We start from the raw sequence: 19,066 nt of genomic DNA on the forward strand, positions 1-19,066 counted from the left end.
GTTGTCCTGCTGTTCCCCAGTGCTACTTCTGTGGATGTTTCTCCCCTAAGAAGGCTGCATGCTACAGAAGTCGTGGTGGGGTGTTTCTCCCTCTGGCCGCACCATGTTGGTACTTTGTATGTGTTTTATGGGGAGGATAACTCCTGAAATAAGCTGACTTCTTTTTTCCAAGAGCAGAGAGCTCCAGGAAGGAGCCTGCAACCTGGCGGATGAGGTGGGCTCCTTGTAGCAGCTATAGCTTCTCCTGTGGGACGCTAACAGTGGTTTCTGGGATCTCCCATGAACTGGCAGTGCCAAGCACCTGGCTCACACAAGGCATTTTGCAGACCTTGTGGCATGGTTGGTTCAGAAGTCTAGGTTCCCCAAGACAGGTTACCTCTTTCTGCCTTGGTTATGAAAATAACCTTCCAGCTGCAGAAGTGGCTTTAAGGACAGTGACCCACTGGGCCACCTTGAGCATCCTCCATGTGCCTGTCTGAGACTGTTAACCTCTGTGCTGGGGAGGGCTGCTGAGAAGGTGCATGCGGGAAGAGCACGGATTTCTGAAGTGTGACAAAGGCCTCAGGCAGAGGAGGAGGAGGAGGTTCTTTTACCTGTGGCATGGGATGAGTGTGTCTGCAGCACTTAAGACATCCCTTGGGAGGAGGGCAGACACTGTGTCTGGAGTTGCCTTTCGTGTACTACTGTGCAGATGGTGACTTCTCAGTCACCTCCTGAGGGAAACTGCTCCTGCTTCAGACAGCATGTCACTTGTGTGCTTATGCGCCTCACTAGAGATGAGGCTCGGCTCTTCTGCAGGGGGAGGCTTCGTGCCCTTGCTGTAGCTCGTCAGAGCCCGGGGATGTTTACCAGGCTGGACAAAGGCATGACCTTGGTGCGAGGACATGAGTCGCACTGCTCCTCCCGGTCTCCGATGGGAAGCTGGGCTTGGAAGTAGGCTCCACTCTAAATAACCAGGGGATCTGAGAGGGCTGAGAATGCAAATCCCACTTTAAATAGGATGCATTCCTCATCAGGGGCAGGAAGAAAGCTTGCGGCCTGGTGTAACGATTAAGGGTGAACAAAAATAATGTAGCTTGTTTTGGAACATGAAAAGCAAATGCTGTATCCGTGGTGGAACCTGCCCTGTCTCAGCAGGGGTTGTCATCTCTTCCAACACTGGTTCCCAAGCCCGCTCAGGGTGGCAGGGCTTGGGCTGGGTAAAACCCGAACACTCTCCCCCCATGGTCTCTGTGCATCCTGTGCAGGCTCCCAAGCTGTCTCTGGGGGCTCCTCTGAGCAAGGGGGAAAAGACCTTGGATATCAACTCCCTGCTTCTGTCCTTGCCACCGCCAAGCCTCGGTCCCACTAGTGAACCAGGCTCCCCAGAGACTGCATGTTGGTGCTTTACTGGGAGGAGAAGTAGAGCTGGAGGTGGTGTGGTTGGGAGATGAGCTGTTGGGTGGGGTGAGGGCAGCGAGCCACTGGGCTGGCTCCTGCGGAGCACTGGCTCTGCTGGAGGACATCTTGGCTGACTTTCTGCCTGGCCTCTGTTGTCCCTCAACTTTTTTCCTGAAGGAGAAAGAGTACCTTCAGTGGTTCTGTTAGGTCACAGCACTGCACCATTGTCGTGTTTGCCCCACGAGGCTGCGGTTGCCATTTCCCAGGCCTTTTCAGTGGAAAAGGGTATCAGACACTTTACAAGTGACACTGTGTAATTTAAAAAAAGAAACAAACCACAAAAAAAAACCACCCCCAAACACACCCAGTCTTCTGCTTTTGGATGTACTCTGAATTTCTTTAGTGAACTCATCCTACAGCTGTAGGCATATACTCATTTTTGCTGCAGTTATACAACTGAGGCTAAAATTAACACATCTGTTGTTATTTAACTTCAATTTATACAGTACCCTGTTTTGCCAAAATATTATGTTTCGAGCAGCAACAGCTTTACTGTTATGTATCATCAGAGTTCTGGGAATAATACTTAATAATACATGCTATTTCTTAATAGTTCATACCAGAGAGGGGACCTGATGCTTCACTGCAGCTTTGCATGGTGGGGAGCAGATGCCCGGTGCTGAAGGCCCCTCCTTTGTTCGTGTGGCACTGCACAGGCACAGGTTTATTTGATATTTCTGCTCCTGGCCAAGTCCTTGAAGTAATGTGGTTTCCTGGAACTGTAAAGCCTGTGTTTTCACCCTCTCGGTTGTGGAGTCAAATTTAAATAGTGGAATCTCAGGGAAGCCTGTAGTGTTGTGGCTTTAACCCGATCTAGCTTCTTTTTGAATGCCTAGAAAGGATAAAGTGGGGACTTTTAAGGTAGGATATGTATTTTTAGTCTAAGGAGTTCTTTATGAAAAGCAGACATATATATATACATATATATATTGGTTCTTTCTTCAGTCTAAGGAGTCCTTTACCCAGAAAACTCAACCCTTTTGAAATGAAGGAAGCCATACTGAAAAAATATCTGCTTGTTTGCCTTGAAAGCAGGATCCTGAGAATTGCCAGGAGTAGTATCAAACGCTTGATGTAGGAGGCAAAAAGCTTCTGTTTTTTTTTTTAAATCTGTTTATATTTGAGATGTTTTGTACTACACAGATCAGAGGGAAGAAAACACACATCCTCGCTAAAAGGAATAATTGTTAAGTTTACAGTCTGTAAACTGCGCTGAGCTAATGTAAGTGGGTTTTGCTCACCTTTCTTCCATGCACAAGGTTTCGAAGGCAAGTGTTGTTAAATTACATGTGAAATGGGCTGAAAGGGGGGACCAAAACCCTTCTGATTTCACAGAAAAATAATTAAACTAGAGCTGTGGTCTGCCTTTGATCTTGGAGGTGCTTGCAAGCTAAACAAAAATAAAAGACTACCTTGGGGACAGTCTGTGTCATTAATTAACTAGCTAAATTCTGCCTCTGCCATTCTCCAGTGGATTTCCAGCGGCTTTGGCACTCGACAGCGCAACTGGAAGTTGCCAAACACAACTTGGCACCTTCTAGCAACAAAACAACTTCCTGAGGGGGTAGGTGGGGTACATAAAATGGAGGTGTCCTGGGAGCAGGCTGTGAAAAAGGGCAGAAACCAGCCGCTTCGCCGGCTGCTTGCAATGGGTGAAGAGAGGGACCCGGTTCCCCTCCCTGCACCCCTCTGGCGATCTGCAGCGGCCGGCTTGAGTGCCGGCCGCCAGCCCCAGCCTGCAGCGAGGTTGGGCTGCTGCCAAGAAAGCAGCTTTTGTGTTTCCTTAAATATTCCACTGCTGTTTGGGCGGGGGTAAAGTCTGAATTGATGCTATTACTAGAATTGGCCAGCTGGCTGAAATTTTTTTTTTTTTTAATTTTCATTAACAAATCCTGCCGGGCTCTGTTTTCCCAGTGAAGCAATGAGCAGGTTTTTAGGCAAGGGGGCAAATCTCCCCAGTACCGCTGATGCTGAAATCCAGGCAGGCTGGGGCGGCCAGAAAGTCAGGGCGGAGGTGTCTCGTGCAGGCAGCCCTTCACAGGGCATCGAGGCACGATTTGGGTTTTGGCCTCTCAAGATTCATCCTTTTTTTTTCCTGGAACTGCAGAAATGTGGGGTGACTGGGGATGAGGATAGCTGGGAGTTGGCTACTGGAACATGCAATTATTTGTTTTAGCGTCTGCTTTGATACCACAGCAAATGGATGAAGGAAATTTGCCCTTAACATTATTAGACGTTTGTCTCTGCTATTGCTTGGCCCCACATCCTAGCAGGGTTGTCCTGCCAGCCTCCGCCTAGCAGGGTGCCTGGACATCAGTGCTTTATGCAGGAGATGGAAAGATGGATAGCAGCATCAGTCACATACAAACTCTCCAAGACATCCCTGAGCTTTGTAAATAAGTGATAGCTTCTAGGCATGGTTTTATCTCTCGCTTCCTAGGTGTATTGACTACAATAACATATTTTTCCAGGTCATGAGGCAGTGAAAGCTACAGCTTTGTTCTCTGTGTCCTCTGGAAACTCAGAATATGGTGACGGTTGTTGACTTTATAGAAACGCTCACCACCAGCCCCAGTAGGCTTGTTCTCATCTTAAGGCATTGAAATTACTAAATTATGACCCTGCTTTTGTTTAAGTCATCCTGAAAGAGTCACAACTTCAGAGAAGTTGCCCACAGTGAGTTGTTTTCAGAATTGCATTAAATTCCTTTTTCCTGTTTCTTTTGGGGAGAAAAGGGGCATTTTTTTCTTTTCCAGACTTAAGAATAACCTAAGGTGAGAGGAATGGTCTTTGGGGAGCTTGTTCCTCCATTGGCATTCCTGTAGCAGGATTCCCAGCACACTTAAGGAGAAAAGATGACTAAAGTCAATTTTGCTTTAAACACCAGAGATAAGATAAAATTTTACAGTGTCTGCAATGGATCCACAGTAAAAATATTTGTGACGTTGCTTTACTTGGTATTGGATATCAGTGATCAACAGCTGGTTTCCAAGTACTGAATTTGGTATATAGCCTTTTTTTATAAGCTGTTAGTAATTGGCTGTTCCTTAGGGCTGCCATGGGTCTGGGTATTTCAGACCCTTTTCCGTCCTTCCCTGCCTGCCCCGTGCTGTCTGGGCAGGTGTTGAGGCTGTTGGGCAGGTGGGTGCTGATAGCCATGTCAGGTTGCCATTCTCCCTCCTACCCTTGCACATGTGTGCAGCCCGTGTTTTCTTTCTTCTTAGCTTTATTGGCCTGCATATTTTAAGATTAAAACTTGGGGTTTGCTCCCACTTCTGGAACCTGTAGATCCTCCCATCATTTGCAGCTAGTCTTCAGAAGCAAATCCCAGCTCCCAGGCCAGGGTCATGCAGGACATGAGGCAAGGGTCGTTTCTCAAAGAGCTACCTGGACTGAGAAAACAGGGCCTATGGTGCTGACGATCTGATCTACTTGCCTGTTTCTTATTTCTTAACCAACAGCGTGCCGGGTTTGATTTGTTTGGCTAAAAGTTGAGGTGCAGTGTAGCCCCCAATGTGCTTATAGCCTGCCCAACCTATCAGCAAGTTCAAAAGCATCAAGGGTTGAACAAAATACTTCAGATTCTGCTGTCTTTGGGAACAGTGTCCAGCACTGAACCTGTGTGCAGGAGCCAGGTTTCATCTCATGTCTCTCTTTTCTTCTAGGTTTAGAAGAAAAAACGGTTCTTTCCAAAAAAGAAAAAATGAAGCTGAGGAAAGAAAGGTGGCTACAGAGTAAGTACTTCTCTGAAACGGCAGTTCCGTGGGCATCACAGGGCGTGGTTCCGTTGGATCTCTCTGTACACGGGGTGGGGGTGGCAGCATTGTCAGTGCCGGGGGAGGCTGAATGCCTCTCAGAAACCTTCACATCTGCTCCTCAGCACATGGGGTAAAAGTCCCAGGCATTGTTTCGCAGTGTTCAGCACCGAGATTGAGTCATTTCCCCAAACCTACTTTTAATCCTCCTCCACGTGTAAGTGACTACATAAAACCTTTATTTATCCAGATAGGACACTGCCTATATAGGCTTAGCATGTTTCTCTGTCTTTTAAAGCTCTGGAACAGATATTACTAGCTGTATAGTGGAGCTCCTCCTCTCTGAGGAGCTGTGGGGATGGTAGGACAGCCTGGAGCTGAGACCCACCAAGCCACCACCTAATCCCAAGCCTCTGTGGTGAAAGCCTGCAGTGGGCCTCCCCGCCCTTCAGTGAGGAAGCTCTCTGGATGCTGCTGCTTGCGTTACTGCTCTTTCCCACATGCCCCAGGTCAGTGAACCCACTTACCAGACAGGCTGGCCTTTCTTGAGGTTGTGAAATCTGAGCTAAACAAAACCAGCCCATGGCAGAAATGCTTCTGTTTCCTGTGGAAAGTGTCTGGATTTTTGCATCAAGTATCTCAGCACAGTGAGAGACAATGCTGTGCTACCCGGTGTAGCAGAGGGATTCCTCTTGCCACCTGGAGCCATTCTTGGGACAGACTTTTCCCTTAACACCTTCTTGCCCAACACAGTTGCTGACAGACTGTGTTTGGGGCTGAAGGATGTGGCTTTCTGCCACACCATATGCTTTGCAACACTCTGTTTCTGAGCTCAGGTCCATAAACCTGTGATTTCACCAGTTGCAGTGCGGGTATCTCTCTTCTCTTACATAAAAAGCTGGTAATTTAATGCTGTGAGCATGAAGGAAATCTCCTCCCTATCACCAACCAACAACTTCCAAGTGCCTTTGACATCTGCAACCCTTGGTGTCCCTGCTGGGCACAAAGCATAGATGGCTGTACTAGTCTTAACGTCTGGACTGCTGGCTGCAGTTTCAGTGCTCCTGAATGTCTCTCCTTGTCTGATACTATTGTGGGAACAGGGGAGGGGACTGCTGGAGCACAGCTGGAGCACAGCTGAGCTTTCCCTCCCCTGATACCAGGACTGGTACCAGGTGCCATGGAGGAAAGCATGTCCTCAGCAGCATTTTGTGACAGAATCCACAGTAAAAGGGATACATGGGTCTCGTGTCTTCTGCAAGAAACAGATGGCACACTCCTGCAGTTAGGTAACAGCACTGCTCCCATAGGCAAGGTCAGCTGCTTTGGTAAAGCCCAGGAGCAGGACCCCTACACACCCTTAATCCTGCCCTCCTGCATATATGCCTTTGTAGCATCAGTCTTTCTCAAGATCACATATGTTATTTTGGCCCTGCCGTGGCGTCTTTCCTTCTCTCTTGGCTCTAAAATTACTAATCTGAGTGAATACAAATGAAATGCAGAGGCTTTGCTTTGAGGAGAACACCAAGACAGAAAACTTCAGGCCAAATTATCTGTCTTAGAAGATACCAAGTATTAGAAGTGCTTTACGGATACAGGAGTATCTAAATTGGTGGCTCTCTTGACTCCTCTGCTAAACTTGTGGCCAGTTGGCAAGTACCAGCATTCCCTAGCAAATGCCTTGCTAAGGGTAGCAAGTACCCAGGGATTTCTGTAGGAAAAGTCAGCAAGTGTTAGTACCAGGTGTGCAGCTTGTTACTAGGAAAAATGGATTAGCTGGAAAGAGCCTATATAAACATCAATAAAGAAACTGATTTTATTATTATTACTAGCTGATGGAGCAAGATGAACTGGTATTTCCAGAGATGGAGATTTTTAAATGAAACTTAGCATTCTAACATTGTGACCTTAAGGAGCTGCAGTCAGCTGAAACACATTGATTTTTATCTAATGCAGATAACTCCGCTAAGTCTTCATGTGTTTTGCCCCTCAAGAGAGAGGCAACTCTCTCTCTCAAGAGAACCCAACTTGGAGTGATGAAGTTGTTATCATTACATCTCTGTTTTTCTAAACCTTTCCAAGAGTTTGTTGTTTCTTCTTATCCCAGGGCTGCTTTTGTGACACTGGATGCCAAGACCCTGGGAACTAAAGTTCAGCCTAGCAGTGCAAACGCAAAACTTGGAGATTTCTTCCATTCCAATAAATCATCTCAGGAGAGACTAGAGAGGGAAAAAAATTATGCAATGCTTCAGACATTAGAACTATGCACATTTGAAAATACATATATTGCATGGCTCCTCAGACAAACAAGACTTCATAGGAAAAGAATTTGGGATGTTTGCACAGAATCAGGTGTCTGAAAATTTTGAGCACATACTGTTTATGAAAGCACTGAAAGTAGTCAGCTTCATAAAGCCAGACCAAAAAAAGAAGTGATGCAGAACAGAGAGCTGTGTTCTTGGCAGGGATTGCTGTGAGGAGAAGCGTTTACAATCCAGATTTGTCACAAACATCCATGTACAGCATGATTGCAGTTCATGAAAAACTGTTGCTCTTCAACTCAGCTGAGTTGAGGATTGAACAAGATGAAGATATTAAAGGAGCCAGTGGCAAGCCAGTGAATTTGAGTTCTGCTTTCTTGAATGTGGACAGCGGGATTAGGTGCAAGATTGCTGGTGGCATCTTGCCCACGGTCTGTAGAGTGGGAATGGCTGCTTTCGTGTTCCCACCAAAAATACTTGCACCGATTTAGTCCTGCTCTGTGGCTGTGCTGTGTTGGAAGCTGTTGGCCTCCATGTGTCGCCAGCTTGGCCCCACGGCAGCACTGCACTCTTTTATGTCCAGACAAGGAGTTCCTAGCTCAGCACTGAGGCTCATCCTTGCAATACGCTCGTTGTCTGAGGCAGTAAGCAGAACCTGCTCTTCCACCACGGCCTTCACTGGGTGCACATGGAGGAGGTGGAGTCCTTCACCAGGTACCCTGCAGCGCTGGTACCCCACATGGGTATCAAGGCAACACAGTGGGTTTCCAGGCCCAGAGATTGCCTAACAGAAGGAGAAGGAGCTCATGGATCCTGGTGAGCTGTGGTGGCATCACCAAGGCACTTGTAGAACAGGTTGGGGCATCTTGGAGCTCGGCTGGAGGCTTGCAGCATTGCTGGGCTTTTGTGGGCTATCTTGGAGGAGAACGTGTTCTGCTGGGGCTCGCCCTGGGGGCTGCTGGCTCTGTAAGGCTTGGGCAGCTGTGGGACCTACTTCTACACCAGGGAGCCTCAAGGACTGCGGCAGAAACCTGCAGCTTTCAATGCCCACCTCCCACGGCTGAGAAGGGAGACTGCCCTAACATTTGTAGAGCCTCACGTGCCCACAGCCTTGCTCAGAGCTGCTGCAGGGACACTGGTAAACGTGGGCTCCAGGAAAAGCCAGCCGCCTCTGTGTCTGCCACTTGGTGCAGTGCTTTTCTAACAACCCAGTTTATCCAGCATCTGACTGCTTGAGCTCCACCATGAGTCATGAAGGTGAGACCTTGGCTTCCTCCAAACTAAGTCAACAACTGAAATGAAGTCCCATCTTTTCTGCCTGTGATAGAGCATTGTTTTGTCCCTACAGCAAAGCAGAGACAGGGCTGTGACTATTTAATGCCACATGTGGAGCTGCCTGGTTTGTCCCTTCCCCTCTTGTTTCTCTCTCCTAATTCCATGCAAGGTCAGTGTGGTTTTTTCCACCCCAGGACTCCTGTGCCATGTTGCTCTGAGCAATGAACAGTGCAAGGGCTGGAAACAATTCAAAGAAAATCAGTCTGGGGATTTCACTTCCCATTGCAAATGTCAGTAGAGATGTATATAGTTATAAGCAAACACAGCAAGGGAGGGAACTACCCAGATGCATTAGATGCATTATTTTCAGTCTTTCCCTGGTTTAAATCACTTCTGGCCTGTTGTTCCTGTAGATGGTGAAGCAGCCTATGAATTTCTTAGCTCCAGAGTTACCTCTTACAAACGCTTCCCCTTCCTCCAGTAACATTTTGTTTCTGATTCAGAAATAGAAAGCGTGAAGCTAGCCAAGCAGAAACAAAAAGCCGAAGCAAAGCGGAAGGCAACACCTGTGGTGGGAGACATGCAGCCATTGATGGAAGCCCTACCTGAGCTCTCTGACCTGACCACAGGTGGCAGGGGCAGGAAGCCACCCAAGAGGTACGTGACATTTAGGGATGGGCTGCGTCTTTCCCTTCTTCCTGCACAAGGAAGTGCCTTGCAGCTCAACTTGTAGTTACAGGCAGTGCAAGCTCAGTAACAATGGTCAGGAGAACAGGACCTCATTCTCATCTCCATTTCACCCCTTTCCATGCTTCAATCACCACGAGAAAAAAGCTTAAATGTGTCTTCTGAATCCACAGCTAAGAGGGGAGCTGTATTGCTCAGATGAGGCTTGGCATGAGACAGCCAGATGGAGAGCAACCAGATCTCCTGGGAGTTGCAGGAGTGACACAGAAGTGTCCAGAGTGTAATGCTGCTGAGCTCACCTGTCTTCAAGGTGGACACTGCTGACCTCAATCTGCACTTGAGGTGTGATTTTTATGATAAAAATTGTCCTAAACATAACTATCAGCAAATGATGTTTGACTCAATGAAAGAAATCCATTCTCTTCTAGCAGGTTATATCTGCGGCATTCAAAGGGGACAAATTCTTGTATTGCAGGTGGCAAAGACTGGGATGGTGGCTTGCCCAAATTCGTACAGCTCTGATGTGACAGAGGGGAGTGGATCTGGAGAGCCAGCGTCCAGAGCACAGTGCTGCCTGCTAGGATTTTTGACTGCCTTCCCACATGAGCTATGTTGCAGCCTGCCATTCTGTTCTTCCAGACCTCCAGGCTTTCTCCTGAGGCAGTTCAGGCCCTTTGAGCAGAGCTTTGTGCTCCGGCCAAACTCTTTGTTCACCCTGTTGGCTTGGAACGTGACTTTGGACAAGAGCAGAAAGATGGTGTTTCCATTCCCTGAAAGAGAAGGGCTATTTCTGATCCTCTGACACCCATGTGTCAACCATCCCTGCCAGCCGTAGGGTGGGTTCTGGTTGCCCTTATGTTTTTTCCTTTTTAATGCAGTGCTCTGTCTGACCATCCGGTCAGTGTCGCAGCTGCTTTTGCATTCCCCAGTGCAGAATGAAAGTGCTCTGCGTGCTGCACAGACACTTAAGTGTCACTCCTCTCCAGTTGTTCAGTAAAGATTGGAACTAGAAGCTTGTTTTGGCCATACTAAGAAAGCATTTGGATTAGAGAACAGCCAAGAAGGCGTCTCTCTGGCAAAGCACCCTCTTTTTTGGTTGCAGATCAAGGCTGGAGATACCATAAACCCTCTTGTGACTTGCTGGATGCCCCAGAAATAAACTCTGACCCAGGTGGGACACCCATCTACAGAGCATGGCTGAGTTGGTAGTTCCCTGTGCTTCCAGATAGCCATTCCTCAGACAAACAGCAGCTATGAACCTTGCGTCTAGGCATGGGAAAATATTTTCTTCCTTAACTTGGCTTCTAATTCTTAGAATAGCATTTTTTCTCCTTTTTTTTCTTTATGCAGCCATTCAGTCAGCCTACCCTCTCTTTCAGTGGGAATGAACAGCAAAAGTACACGCAGAGTTTCAAGTCTTATAGAGCACCAAGGGTTGGTTGGATGGAGTTCTGGGCCAGGGCTTAGCCTGAGCCTGAATAGATGGCTTTTCCCTCTTTCTGTGATGATGTGCTGCAACCACATGTGGCATCCGACTCCAGGTTGTGTTCAGGACTCATTCCCCTCATCATTTTCCCCCAGGCCCCTTGGTGGCTGAGCTCCTGCTATCCAGGAGAGCAGCTTGCAGAAAGTACATGTAGTGGAGGGAGGACAGCTAGGGTCCTTCCTTTGGGAATTGCTTTCCTGGGTGGCTGTATAATCTAGTACAAATACACAGTGTCGCTGTAGCCTGCAATTCTGGACCAGCTTAAATGATAGAGTAGAGCTGGAATAGGCTCAGAGATGGCTGACAAGGGTGACAGTGGAGGATCTGGCACAGCTTCTGCACAAGAAGTGACTAAGTGAGCTGGGGAGTCCTCAGCCTGGACAGGAGATAGAGGCAAAGAGGCGTGGGAATGTAATAGGCTATAAAATCAAGTGTGATGTGGTTAGGAAGTAGTTCATCTTCTTTTCCAGTATGAGAAATAAAGGACATCAAACATAGCTAGCGAGTAGGCAGTTCAGTGCAAGCAGGAGGCTCACTGCTCTTCACAGCTTCTCACTGCAGGATGTCATTGCTGAGGGAAGCCTGTGGGTCTAGGTGAGACCTGACAAATCCAATGGGGAGAGCTCCTTGGAGGGTTACTGCGTGTATATAAACTGCAGCTGGCACAAGGTCTCTGAGCTGCATATACTGGAGAGGATGTGGCTATATATGCTTGTCTTGGTCTTATCCCTCTGGCCATCTGCTGCCGGCTGCTTCAAGGCAGAACACGGGCCAAAATGGTCCTTCCAGCTGCTGCAATTGCTCTTCTCTTCCACAGTACTCTCAATGGCAGAGAATGTGTGGCACACGTGGAAGTGTTTGGTGGTCTTGGCATGAATCTCTAGCCTGACATCCTCAGAGAAGCGCTGTCAGCTCCCTCTGTCTCCAAACCTAGACCTCCTGGGGGAGCATGGCAGCCCTTCCCTCCTTCTGGAAGCCTGAGCTTATCATCTGGCTCTGTTTTCACTTCGGCTGCAAGGCTCTGGTGTCTAGAAAGCCCAGTAGGGCTGTGGCACAGCAGGGTAGAGAAGCCCAGCCCTGGCTGAGAATTTCAGGATTGGCTGGTACCATCTGCAGTTGGCACAGTGGAGGTGGGAGCTTGGCATCAACTGATGTCACCCAGATTGCCTGTGACGTGCCAACCAAAAAGCAGTCCCTTCTGGTACTGTCATGGAGGAGTGCTGGCCCGTGGCTTCCTGGACTTCATGAGGATGTATGTGCATAAGTGTTTGAAATAATCAGAGGAGGCTTTTATAGGATTTGAATCATTACATAAATGAAGGGTAATACTCTAGTGATTTGTCAGCATTATTAATAAAAGATTAGATTCTCCAGGAATTTGATCTCCTGCTGGGTAAGAGAGCATTACAGTGAGGTTTTTATTCTGTTTTATAATGAATGAAGGTAATGAAGTGTAATGAAACAGGGCTACTAACATGGTCCACGTGAGCAGGTAGCATGCTGGTGACTTGGTGGGGGAAATCCAGGCAGCAGCCTTTTGAATCTGACAGACCAGTGGGGCAGAGCTGTTGAGTGGAACTGAAAAGCCTTCAGAAGCACCAAGGTCTATAAAATAGTGGTGCGGCTGGAAGCAAAAGGGGGCTTGCACAGCCTGAAGCAGCCCCGTGCCCTTGTGGTGTGTGCTGCAGAGGAAGCTGCCCTGAGAGGCACAGCCACTGGGGCACCTAGTCTCATACGGCCCAGGAAGTACTGGAGAAAGGCTTTCCTTTAGCCATCGTCACCCTTTGCAGAGCCACTCATCTTTGAAGGGACTGCCATGGCAACTTGGTGGGCACGCTTGGCAAGCCCCTGCTCTGGTGACTGTGGGTTGCCATCTAACTTGAGAAGGGATTCCTCTGCGCTTCTGTGAGCGGTCCAGGAAAACTGGGACAAGAAATTGTTCCTGTGCCAAGCAGTTAACAGACACAAAGCAAGCAGAGACGTTTCCTGCTCTTTCTGTGTCCTGCAGTACCAATGGATGCATTGGTGTGACGAGAGCTGCTCGAACCCCTGTAGCTGTTTGTTTGCTCTTTCTGATGGCCATTCCTCCTGAGCTCTCCAGCCTGTTGTGTAATTGCAGCAGTGCCAGGGTGACTTTGAGGGGTACAGGACCAGCATTCAGGCATTGATCTGCCAGGCTCAGTGCTGCAAAGGCTTGTTGACATACATCCACGCTGTTTGGGTTTGTCTGGGTTGGCAGTGAGTTTTGATGCTGGGGCACACTGTGCTGGGCAGAGCATAAATCAGATGTGATTGGGGCAGTGGTGAGAGCAGCCCTCAGCAGCCTGGGTCCACCAAGATCCCCCCTGAGGAAGAATAAAATGGGCCACGATGGGCAGAGGGAGAGATGAGGAAGAGGAGCAGGAGCTGATCGAGTAGAGAAGAATGATGAAAGGCATACAGGGCAAGGGAGGAGAAGGAAAGGAAGAATGGGAAAAAAATGCAGAATAAAAGGATGGAGGGTAGCAAGGCAGGGAGGGAAATAGGAAAAGGAGATCACTCTAGCACTGCCAACAAGAGACCAGATCCTTGAAGAGAAAGTGAGGGACTGTCATGTTTCCTACCCTTGAGAAAGCTGAAGGGTCCGATCAGGTGGGGGAAGCCCTGGCCCCCAGCACCCACTAGTCAGGAAAGATTCCTCCTTGAGCCCTGCTCCAGCAGAGGGGTGGGAGGCAGACCCTCTTTCCCCCTTGGGCTGTGTGCCAGGGCTCAGCCACAGGGTGAATCAGAGGAGAGCTGCTCTGCAGAAACAAACCCTCTTCCCCACTTGCTTCTCCTCTTTACTTCTGTATCTGTGTAATCCTGAAGAATGGAAGTTTTTTCTCGTTTCCTTCAAGTCCAGTTCTACCAGCAATTGCCCTTGTGCACTTCAAGTCCCAAAAGCAGTCGCTGCTCTTCCTCCGTGTCCCTTGCTTGGGCTCAGTGCTTGGCTTTGTGGTAAATCTCTGCTGCTGCTTGGCATCAGGCACCACATTCTTCCAGCGTCCTGTGCACGATGGGATTACATCTCTGGTCCCCCTGGACTTTGCCCAGGAATAAGAAATGGGTGCAGAGTGAAGATATATGCTTGCCACTGTGCCTCGACTGCATGTAGTTCCCATGAGTCCATCTTCTTGCAGCTTCATGAGTTCTCAAAAACTGTGGTGGTGAAAGTTGAAGCTCTGTTGTTGTGCTTTCTCTTTAGCTAATCTGTTTGCATCTCCCTTAAACTGGCAAGCCTTTGGCAAAGACAAGGAAAAAGGAATATTGCCATTCTTTATCTTAAAATATAAGTGACACCTTCTGCCCCAGGGGTCCTGCTGCAGGATGTGAAGCAGGGCTGGCAGTTCCCTCTTCTTGCTGAGTAACTTGTTGGCACTGTCTGTAACTGATGTCTGCCAATGCTGGAACGCTGCAGCGTTAGCAAGGAACATGAGATGTGCAGAGGTGTCGCATGCCCGGTGGTGAGGGGAAGTTCAGTGGGATCTTTTCTCTGAGCAACAGTATCGGTTTGACCTGGAGGTTAGTGATAAGCAGAAAGTGATCTGGCCATGGACAGCTAATGACCAGTTCTAGAACTAAGTGATCTGATTTTTCTTTAGTGCATTTGCCTCCTACCCATTCAGACCTGACTCCTGTTGTCAGTCTGTGGCAGAATTCTGTCTGGCTATGGAAATAATTACCTTTCAGGACAATTTCTGTACAGGACAATTACCTATACTTTCTCGGAAGGCAGATACAGAATCCCTGGACTCTTTCCATCTTCACGGCAATTGCTAAATTAACGCTCCTCTATAAACTCAGTCACTTGTTTTGTTTCTTCTCTCCACAGCCACGTAAAAGCAAAGGCAGAACCAACAGACTTCTGTCTGATGAAACAAGCTCAGAAACGCCGACTCTTGTAAGTACCCAGTTATCCAGTGTCCAGTCCCTCGTGAGCATCACAAGAGTGGTTGAGACTGGAAAAGACTTCTGGAGACCAGCTGGTCCAAGCCCTCTGCTCAGGCAGGGTCACCTAGAACTGTTTGCCCAGGACCATGTCCACACAGCTTTTGAATATCTCCAGGAATGGAGACCACACAACCTCTCCAGGCAACCAGTTCCTGGTTGGTGTTTCAGTCTTGCACACCTAGAAGAGGTGACAGCTTTGATTTGCCCCTTTACACAGTGCAGGATGTTTGTTTGTGGTCCTTCTGTCTTGGTCTCTTGAGACTCGGTCAGTTCTAAATGGATTCAGTCTGCTTCTGCTTCTGTCTCTTGTAAAGTCTGAGCGAAGAGAGCACAGGAACAGCACTTGCTCCTTTAAGAGTTCACTTCCCCTGTCTCATTGTAAAGAAAGTGATGACTTGGGCCTCCTGTGTATGGTCTGTGGGGTTTCAGGACAAAGCCACACCAACTGTCATCTTGTTCCGCCTGGCCATAGTTGTCATTTCTGGGTGTACCAAGTGAGTATGTCTGCACTGTGTCCCTCTGCGGCCCTGGACGATCTGTTCATCGACCAGGTGGTGCATCCCTTGTCTTGGCTTGCTGAGTTGGAGCTGCAACATCAAGCTGTGGATGAGTTTCTTATGACACCAGGCCCGCGTAGGTCTAGCTGATACCATTCAGGAAAGCCTCCTGCAGTTACAGGAACCCTGCATAATATCAGGAGCTACAGCTGCTCTGTTAAAACACCTCTGGGATGCTAACTTACATGCCACATGTCCCTTACGAGGACAGCTGTCCATTGGCATCTGCCAAACCTTTTCTTGTAAAATGAAGCACTAAATGCTTTTTAGTAATTCCTGGACTCGGTCTGGCAACTCCTTATTCTCTCTATTGGATATTTTATACTGCCGCCAGGCATCAAGAACTGCATTTGCCCTCAGCACAGCTCTTCTGGAGCTAGGCTTTGTGATCTGGCAGTGTTTCCTTTCTGTGATCCCCATTTCCAGGATTTCTGTCAGTTCTGAGCCATTTAACTTCAAACTGAGGCTGAGAACAGTCAGTCTGCAGATCCCAGCACTGCTCTCCAGCACACTCTGAATACCTTTCCCTGTCTGAAACTGGCCAGTGTCGATGCTAGAATGCCTTTTCTGATCAATTCTGCTTTTCTGGATGAGTCCCTCCTTGGCTTATTGCAGAAGCCCACAGGTCACAGCCTGGGGTGCCACAAGTGTCTCATTGTGCTGGAACTCATGGGTGAGGAACACTGCTTGAGGAGGCACTTGTATACAGATCTAAGTCAAATAGGCAGCTCCACCACAGTCCTCTGTATCAGCAAGCCGATGATCCCGTGTGCCTCCCTCTTCTCTGAACAAAACTGGACAGAGATGCACTGAGTAGTGACATGTATCCTACCATACCGGCCTGGGAGGTCTGTATTTCTTGGGAGAGAAAAAGTTTGGAGAAAGGTCTTGAGGTTCATTTTCCAGAATGTTAGCTGGGACTGGAGGTTCCCTAAGCCTCACCTTATTGCCCCAACCGCCACAACCCAAGCTTCAGGTTTGGCTTCTCTCTCTGCTACTCTGTCGGGGGCAGGGCTGGCATTGAAGGAAGGGGCTGTGCTGGGATGGGGGAACTAGCCGCGTGCTGCAAGCTGAAGTGCTCTCTGCTGATCCAGAGTAACTACTGAGAATGTGAAGATGTGTGTCTGCCTGGGCTGTGGAGAGTCTGGCAGTCTGAGGGAGATGGGGAGGCTGCAGTGGATGTGATTTATGTGAAAACTCACTGGGCTTTTTTACGCTCCTGATCTGTTCTTGTTCCTCTGTGCTTGCTTGCTTGCTTTTTAAGACAAGACCATTTCCACAGCAACCATCTGTGTCCAAGCATGCAGAGGTAATTCTGTCGTGCTCCTCCCATGGTGTCTAGCTAGTGTTGCACGTAGGATTACCAAGCCTCTACACTGAGCAATAAAGAGAGTCAGTAGATGAGCTCTCGAAAGCAGAATCTGCTTTTGTGCTAGCGCAATCTGAAGTAGTTTTCCTTCTTAGTGATTTACCAGATACCCTGTCTCTTGTTCTTGATTTACTAGAGAAACATTCTGAAAAAACATTTCCAAGTGATGCTGAACACAAACATGATTGTTTCTGTCTCTGTGGCATGAGATCAAATCTGGCTCCCATGAAGCTGGCAGCAATTTGAGCTTTGCCCTTGGGTGAATTAGGTTTATTTCTTGGCACTGTTTCTTTCTGAGGTTTACACCCAGGATCATTTCTGTCTGTAGAGAACGCACAGCTTTATGAGTTCTGTTCTTATCTCCTGAGTTCCTTCTGCATGAGGCACTTAGAATTTGTGTGTTGGTTTTCTTTCCTCAGAGAGAAGGAAGTGGCTCAGTTTCATGAGGTCATCACCGATCCCAGATTCAGAGCCAACCCCCTTATGGCCATCAGCGAGCATCTCTCCAAGAGGCTGAGGCAGGAGGAAGAAAGTAACCCCCTCTAGGGTGTCAGCTGGGACCGAATGTGCACACTGGAGCTGGTGTGAGGGTGCCGGGCTGCAAAGGAGCACATCACTAACATGACCTCTCAGCCACTTCAGTCCTTGGAAGCAGTTCAGCAGATTATTAAATCCAACAGTCCTGTTTTCCGTCTGCAGGAATCATGCAGTTCTCTCCTGACAGTGGCAGCTGCTCCTTGGAAAGCAGCCTGCAGAGAGCAGGGTGTGCTGCAAGATCTTTGTGCAGACATTAAGCTCCCTGCAAAGTGTCTTGACACCTTTTCTCTCCTTGTGAGCAGGCACAATTCCTTAAATTGTGCCAATGGCAACATATCTGGTTTCTGTCATTTCCTCCACTTTCTGACAACTCTGAAAAGAGATTCCCTACTGCTCTGTAGAGATGGTTCAAGATCCCAAGCCCTGGAGCCCAGAAGGCTGTTGTAGATCTGTGTAAGGACCGATGCTGCTGTTCAGAGACATTGTTTTATGTGAGAAATTTAGCTTTGGAATAAACAGACTTTCACACAGTACTGAGTTTGTCTGGCTCTTGTTTTGGTAAATACTAATTGAAATATGAGCTTATTCCCATCACTGGAAAAATGATCTAAAAGAATGTGTTTTTTCCATGTGTGCAGTGAACCACTAGACTGCTGCTGCAGCATGCAACAGAAGCCACGTGAAATCATTGCAGATCGCGTCTAATGCATAGACTTGCCTTCCTCCTTCCCTGGAAGTGTGTGCTTTCTGTGGGTGACGCTTATCCCTTTTGGCCCGTGTCATGTTCCCTACCTGACTTGCCCTCTAGGAAGCATCCCAAAACATGCCCTGGCTGCAGGCTGTGAACTTCAGCCAGTCATTTACATGTTTGGTTTGGAAACCACTGCAGCAGGGGCAGTCCTTTCCTTCTACCGAATACCAGTTTTCACAAAACTCCAGTAAATTTTCCTGGGGTCAACTGAAGGAGGAACTATTCCCTATTTGAGATAATCCCAATTTGACACCCCAGTATGTCAGTGCTGTCTTTTGAACTGCACAAAAAGTTTTCTGATGCTTCTTAACCTTGGGAAAGCAGTCTGCCTATTTTGGGTCAACTGTGAGGAGCATCTGAAACTTTTAGGGAAGAAATTCACTCTGATGCACAGACAGATCATGGAAGCTGCAGCTGACTCTTACTCAAGTTAGTGCCTAAAACCAGCTGCACTGGGAGTGGCAGGCACCTTGATCATACCTGTCTCTTGCATCACTATTAATGCTATTTCTTTTCCTCCTTCTAGGCTGGTACTGCTGAACAATGGCAGTTTTTCTCATGCCTGCCTCTTAGCCCTGGCAGTGCATATGCTGTCACTGATGCTGCTTGTTGTTAGAGGAATGTCACCATGCCACCCCTCCTCCCCCAAGGCCTGGCAGGAAAGTCCTGCTGGCAGAGGCTGCAGAGAGACGCTGTCTATGTCCCATCCTCCACCCTGTTGCTCCTGGGCTGGCAGAGTGCTGGCAGGGCCCTCCTCTCCCCTCATGGCTGCTGCACCAGTGCTGGGAGGGAAACACTGCTGTGCTGTTTGTCTGCATGCTGTAATGCCTTACAGGACTGGAAGGCAGATGGCTGTGGTGGGGTCAAACAGCTCAAAATACCTCCCCACCTCCTGTCTGGTTCCTGCGTGCTCTCTTACCAGTATCTGATTGTGTTTGGAGGATGCAGAGAGCTGGGGATGAGTCTCTTGAACCAAGTA

The 19,066-nt window shown here is 48.3% G+C and overlaps 1 protein-coding gene across 2 annotated transcripts in view; it reads left to right on the plus strand.

Moving 5' to 3' along the window:
* Positions 1-17,863, plus strand: part of SLX9 (SLX9 ribosome biogenesis factor) — a 58,731-nt gene extending 40,868 nt beyond the window's left edge. For both annotated transcript variants that reach the window (XM_074910740.1, XM_074910742.1), the window contains exons 3-6: positions 5,106-5,174; positions 9,235-9,388; positions 14,755-14,823; positions 17,219-17,863. In XM_074910740.1, coding sequence (XP_074766841.1) covers positions 5,106-5,174; positions 9,235-9,388; positions 14,755-14,823; positions 17,219-17,345 — 419 coding nt within the window. In that variant the 3' untranslated portion in view covers positions 17,346-17,863. The remainder of the gene's footprint in view (positions 1-5,105; positions 5,175-9,234; positions 9,389-14,754; positions 14,824-17,218) is intronic.
* Positions 17,864-19,066: the final 1,203 nt, after the last annotated feature.

The sequence above is a fragment of the Athene noctua genome, chromosome 7 (assembly GCF_965140245.1).
Source record: "Athene noctua chromosome 7, bAthNoc1.hap1.1, whole genome shotgun sequence".
Lineage (NCBI taxonomy): Eukaryota > Metazoa > Chordata > Aves > Strigiformes > Strigidae > Athene > Athene noctua.